Source organism: Nicotiana tomentosiformis, chromosome 5, assembly GCF_000390325.3.
Source record: "Nicotiana tomentosiformis chromosome 5, ASM39032v3, whole genome shotgun sequence".
Lineage (NCBI taxonomy): Eukaryota > Viridiplantae > Streptophyta > Magnoliopsida > Solanales > Solanaceae > Nicotiana > Nicotiana tomentosiformis.
The window spans coordinates 2,857,724-2,864,350 of NC_090816.1; the positions used below are offsets into that span (position 1 = coordinate 2,857,724).

At 33.7% G+C, this 6,627-nt stretch overlaps 1 protein-coding gene across 1 annotated transcript; it reads right to left on the minus strand.

The window, feature by feature from the left end:
- Positions 1–1,641: 1,641 nt before the first annotated feature.
- On the minus strand, positions 1,642–3,045 carry LOC104092680 (protein GRAVITROPIC IN THE LIGHT 1). Its single transcript, XM_033655229.2, has one exon. The coding sequence runs from the start codon at positions 3,043–3,045 to the stop codon at positions 1,642–1,644; it is 1,404 nt and encodes a 467-aa protein (XP_033511120.2).
- Positions 3,046–6,627: the final 3,582 nt, after the last annotated feature.

The following is a 6,627-nucleotide window of genomic DNA, read 5'->3' on the forward strand; positions in this document are numbered from 1 at the left end:
CAACTCGTAGAACACACTGAGCGACTTCCATGAATCTAGTTTGACTTTTTTCTCATCCAGATGGGGGTGAAATTAGAAGATTCTGATGTAAGATGAATATTCACTCGTACCTGGAATAGCACACAAACTCCGCTAGTGTGCGCTTGCTCACATTGCCGGGGCTTGGAGGGTTGCGGTAGGATGGTAACCAGCATAAAACTCATGATGGATCCTCATAATACTTGGAATAGCACAAAGCTAGATTTCCTACTCAAAGGCTCCATTGAATTACATAAGCATGCTCAATTAATTGTTTCAAACAACCATTTTCGCCAGATATTGAACCATTACCATTACATACAAACCAATGCCATCCGGATCAAAGCCCTTAGACATGTGCAGCAAATGATAAAATTGCATACTTATGGGAAGACACTCAAAAGTACAACAGTATTATGAAATTAGTCAGTCCTAAAAATTAATTTTTTTGCTGATAAGTGAGCCCTCACAGTGGATGACATAGAATTGCACATAATGCATGCTTTTGCTCTGGCATTATATGCACACAATTCATCACTTGAAATGAATTTAATCAGAGAGTTAATATCCTTTCTCTTGGGTAGCATTTAAAATTATCAGAGAAGCAAAAATGCGAGTACTTAACTGTATGGTAATTTCCTTCACTCAAATTTAGCAACACACGATAGTTTTAGTTCTGCTTATCTTCCTTTACATAAATTGACATTCAAAGTAAAGCTCATGCTTATTAAGAATGAATTACTGATGGAAAAAGAAAGACCATCCTATTTCAGCTAATCCTCCTTCATACACATGCAGAAAAGTGGAGACAAACACTACACTTTTCTTTCAAGAAAGATAGTAATAGCAATGTAATAACTACAGGCAATTCGTGAATCTGAAAACATATAATCATACAAGATAAGAATCTCCAATCTACATGAAGGAAAAATAAACTTTTTTTTAAATAAGTAATCTACACGTAGAAATAAAGCAGTGCAGAAATAGTTGATCAAGCCCACAAACTATCAACGACCAAGGTTGGGAATACATTGACGTGGCTAGAGAACAAGGAACAATTCTTTAAAGCAAATCAATACTTTTAAAACTAGTAACTACACTAACTAATGAAAGAATTCATTAACTATTGAAATTACTGTCATATTGACATTAAAAGAGTTACATTTTGATTGTGTAATATGCTGTACTCCCACTACCTCATCTCACCTTCCTAATTTAAAAAGAACCAGAATACAAAGAAAAACAACAAAAAGAAAACCATAAAATCAGTGCTTTACATACATTTCATAGGACTAACAGAACCCCCTAGAAACAGGAATTCTAAGCAAGCAAATACACAAATTAGACTAACCAGTGAGGCAGTGACTACTTACTAGCGATAATAACAAAGAGCATCCATACCAGCCCTGGCCAGCAAGGCCACCAACTTCTGCTGCGAGACAAGATGGCTTATCCCTTGGCAACAGCAGCATCTATCACTTTGACAAGAATTCTTTGAAGTCATTACCAAAGGGAGTTAGCTGTCAAATGGAGCAATCTGAATCTTTTGGTGTAAGTTAGATGAACTAAAGCACAACAAAGCAAAGAAACTTGCAAACCACTGTACAGATCTCTTTGTTCACACTATTCCGTGCATTTTAAGCCAGTAAGATAAACCTGTGTCTGAATGATCGTCCTCCCAATTTTAAATCCAGGTACGACGGTAAATCCCACCTTTGGCCTCGTCTTGCTCAAAGGGAATTGACTTTTCCTCGAAACATCTTCCATGTACACCATCGAAAAGTCAACCCCTCTCTCGACTTGGAATATCTCGACTACAGGATTAAAGGAATAGGCCAACTTATGAAGCAACCATATCGCACTTGCTATCCTTACAAACAACTCGTAAAACACACTTAACGACTTCCAAGAATCCACTATGACTTCTTTCCCATCCAAATTTCTAAAAATCGACGACTCTATTGTAGGATGAATTATCTGCTCATACTTCTTCTCGCAAAATCTTGAAAACGCACAATTAGGATTCTTACTTAAAACCTCCATCGGATTACATGAAACATGCTCAAGTAATTGTTTCAAATAATCATTTTCACCAGACATTAAACCATCACTATTACACAGCATTTCTTCATCACACAAACCAAAATCTTCAAGATCAAAGCCCTTAAACATGCCCAAACAAATATACGAAATAAACGCATACTTAAACTGTCCTTTTTCAGCATAATTAACATCAGAATACACAGAATTTGCTGCTTTCTCCAAATCCCAACCTGCTCTTTTCATCAACTCCATTAACAACTTACAAAATTTATTCACTAACTTAATCGAATCGCGCAACATAGATTCAAAAACAGTAACTGTACACAATACCTTCGTACCGGTATTCTCCAAATTTTCATTTTTGACCCCTAATTTTTTTGACAAATTGAAATTAAAAAGTTCCAATTTTTCCATTTTTTTCCTCAAAATCAAAACTTCATCATCCTTAGAATCCATAAAAGACATTAACTGATTTACCATAGTCTCCAAAACTCTGAGCTTGCTCTGATTTTCTTGAACCTGAAATTCCAATTCCGACCCTACAAATTCATCAAAATTACAACTTGGGTTTTTCCTAAAATCCTTATACAAATTCTTCATTTCAGTTAATTTCTGAAGAACTGATACCAAAACTTTATCAGCTGATTCGATCGCTTTTTCGTCGAACGGCACGTGAGCTGTTTGCAACTGAAGATAAGAAGCTTCAAAGGACGAAATTGTAGCAAAAAGTGAAGAAATTAGGGATTTAGTAAAATGGGTATTTTCATTTTCTGGGAATTTGCAGAAATCGGGTTTTATAACGACGACTTTTTGATTAGGGATGAATTCCTCAGCGGAGTTGAACAGAGTGAAGACATCAGTGGAGTTGGAGGTGTTTTCCTCGCCGGTTTCATCGGCGAAGAGTTCGAAGGTTTTGGTACGGACAACATGGGCGAATTTGTGAAACATATCAGAAATTTGTGGAGGTTTTGTTGTTCCTTCCATTTCTACTGGCATTCTCCTCCTATGAAAACATAGAGTGTTGTTACACAGAATCAAATACTTGGCTTGTGAATTGAGAGGAGAAAATTGAAGAAGAGAGAGATGGGGTGAGTGTGAATAGAGAGAGGATGCTTTGCTTTGGGAAGACTTAGAAGGAAGGTATGTGTGTGAAACCTTCTTTCTCTTCTATGTTTGTGATGGTGTGCTATGGCGTTTATGGCAAATCATATTAATTTGTCATATTTAAATTACTTTAATGGATAAAAATATAGTTTAATTAACTAGTGTATGATTTATAAGAGTACATGTGAGTTGGTATAAATAGTATTTTTATTAGAAATAGTATTTTTACCTCACATAAGTTATTCATATTTTTCTTTTTTCCTAATTTGGAGCAAGATATATATTGATCAAATTATGCTTTTCTCAACTGATCACCAAGAAATGTGGTGGAATGCGTGATTTTTTTTTTCTTTAATCAAATATTTTAGGTTTGAAGGGGAGCATTGGCGTAATCGGTAATGGTGTTGCCATGTGACCAGAAGGTCACGGGTTCGAACCATGACAACAGACTCTCGCAGAAATGTAGGGTAAGACTGCATACAATAGATTCTCGTGGTCTAACCCTTCCGCGAATCCCGCGCATAACTAGAGTTTAGTGTACCAAACTGTCCTTAAATATTTTGGGTTTGAACTTTGAAAATGAATTTTTTTTCTGAAGTGTTTCTTCCTAAACAAGTTCTACGCCATGCTAATTTAAAATTAGTTAGATTAGTTCCAAATATCATAAGGTTAAAATCCAAAAGAAAAAACAATGATTTCCAATTGAATTAGATTAATACTCACCAAATTATCTTTTCTAATAGCTCAAGCTAAAATTACAAAGACCTATTTAACTATTCATCCTTGCATATATTTAATGTATCATCGTATGATACATATATAATATTTCAAAAATTATATCGTTCGTCTTTTTTAATCTTTTGCTCGACAAAACAATAACCTTCAACATTATAATGGTAAAAAGAGTCCTCCTTCTACTTCAAAATCAATATGCAAAATGAGTTTAACCTTTGACAAAATTCAAAAGTATTTGTCTAGATATTAGTGTTTGAACAAACATTATAGTAGTAAATTGTTTTCTTTTGTGTCTTTGTGGAAGTAGCAAGTGGACTTTTGGGTCCCGAGGAGGGAGTATGATTAACGGTAATAAAGAGGGATGGCTAGAGTGACAAGGAGGTTATGGTCTTTCATACTTGGAAAGCTCACTGCTCAGTGGCCGACCGAATGACCACTTAAAAATATTTCTAATAAGAAATTGACTGAAAATTAATCATTAGGATTCCATATTGTTATTTTTCCTAAATTATTATTTTTCTACTTTTTTTCCCCTTCTTTATCTGACAACTGAACATTGTTTTGATTGTGCACATAATCTGGTTTTGTACGATATTAAAAATCGGTTTAAATATAACATGCATGTTTGAGTGAAATTCGTTTTCTAATCATCATCTAGTGTTTAATGCATAGTTTTTTCGAAACTTCTAAAATAGTTACTTTTGCTGAACTTCGCATACAACACTAAGGGGCCGTTTGGACATAACAATTGTAAAATTTCAAAAAAGTAAAAAAAATAATATTGAAATAAAAATAGTATTTGAAAATCAGACTCGTGTTTGGATATGAATATAACTTTGAGTTATTTTTGAATTTTTGTGAGCGATCTGAAGTGAAATATTTTAAAAACAGCTTTTTAAAGTTTTTCAAATTTTCGAAAAATTTTAAAATTCATTTTCAAGTGAAAATCGAAAATTTCATGGCCAAACACTGATTTCGAAAAAAAAGGGGAAAAAATTTCGAAAAAAGGAATCTTTTTTTTGGCCAACCCCGTGCACGGATATTCCGCAATCACGTAGGGTTCGGGAAAGGGCCACAATGCAACGAGGTGATGTAGACAGTCTAACCTAGCTACTCCAAAGAGCATGGGCGGAACTATAGGGTGGCGAATGAGGGTTTATTCGAACCCCCTGATCCGGAAAATACACTATATATACAAAGTCAAAAATACTTTTTGCGTATATATTTTAGAGGTTGAATCTCATTAGCTTCTCTGAATGTTCGTTTCTTTATATTTTGGATTCTCTTGATGAAAATCCTAGTTCCGCAGCTGTCAAAGAGATTGAATGATGCACTTGGTTAAATGTTGAGTTATTCACCTAGAGGAGATAGAGATCAATTCTCTCTTAATACTATTCTTTTCTCCTTTTATTAGCGGTGCACTCATGTATGAGAAATCCTACATCCGTCCATGTGTACAAAGACACGCAAAGAGCATATTATTATTATTATTATTATTATTATTATTATTATTGTTGTTGTTGTTGTTATTTTTGTTGTTTCAGGTAAAGTTGGAAGGGTTTAATGCCCACTTTTGAAAGGGTCTTTTCTTCCTCTACAGAAAATGGGAGTAGTAGTGGGCTTCACATCAGTACTGCTTAAAACAATTATGCAACTTTATTAATGATGTTTCTTTGTCAATTCTTCACTATCTATGTTTCTTCTCTTTTCCCAAACAATCGCCTTATATCATGCAAATTTCTACAAGTTTCAACTTCTTCCCTTGCTTTAATTTAATTATATTATATGTTTGAGATATTCGGTAATATTAAATTATTATTGAAAAGTTGATACCACGGAAACACTTCTATCTTTTTTTTGTTGGTAAAAAATATAAAGTACTTCTCTACTGTATCGATTCGATTTGGTATACAGACTCAACATAATTTAATCATTTCCTGCGTTCTAAAGTTTATTCTCCGTTTCTATTATATGTAATGAGTTACATATTTAGCGACAGTGCATAAATTACTAGAAACACAATTTATCATATTTGGATAAAATATTTAAAAGATATCGTAGCCAATATTTTTTTTTATTCGAACGATAATAGTATCACGTAAAATGGGATATAACGAGCAATTGGTTTTAGTTATATTTTTCAATCAATGAGTAAATCTTACTGAAAAAGTGAAATTTTCATTTGTAGTAAAATAACTCGATAATTTTGGATTTGGTAGGTGTAAGCAAATCCTGGTGTTTGGTAAAGTTGGAAGGTAGGGAGTTGGACCAGTTGAATGCGATATCCCAATATCTCTCGAGGACGGACGTGGATTCAGAATCTAAACTTTATGAGTTCAACTTTTAAGATTTTTAGTATTGAACCTATTATATTTTTAAAGTTATGGGTTCATATCTACTATTTTTATAATTTTAATAAATTTTTATTCCGCATCAAAAGTTATTTAATTGAACCCGTCGGTGGAACATTGAATCTGCCCCAGCTTGAAGAGAGATATGTGTTTTGCATACACACAGTCATGGTTTTGACTATAGTTAAGTGATATGTATTTTCACATCAATTTTTTTTAAACTAAAATAGACAGTTCGTGTATAACATATTCCGCGCTCATTCAGGGTAAGAAAAGTCGCACCCAAAGGATGTAATATAGATAAACTACCCGAATGTAAGCATTAATAGATGCTTCCACGACTACTTAAACTAAATTCCTTAGTTTGGTAAAAATA

Excerpts from the sequence above, each read along its gene's own strand:
- LOC104092680 (XM_033655229.2), bottom strand. The coding sequence starts at position 3,045 with ATGGAAGGAACAACAAAACCTCCACAAATTTCTGATATGTTTCACAAA.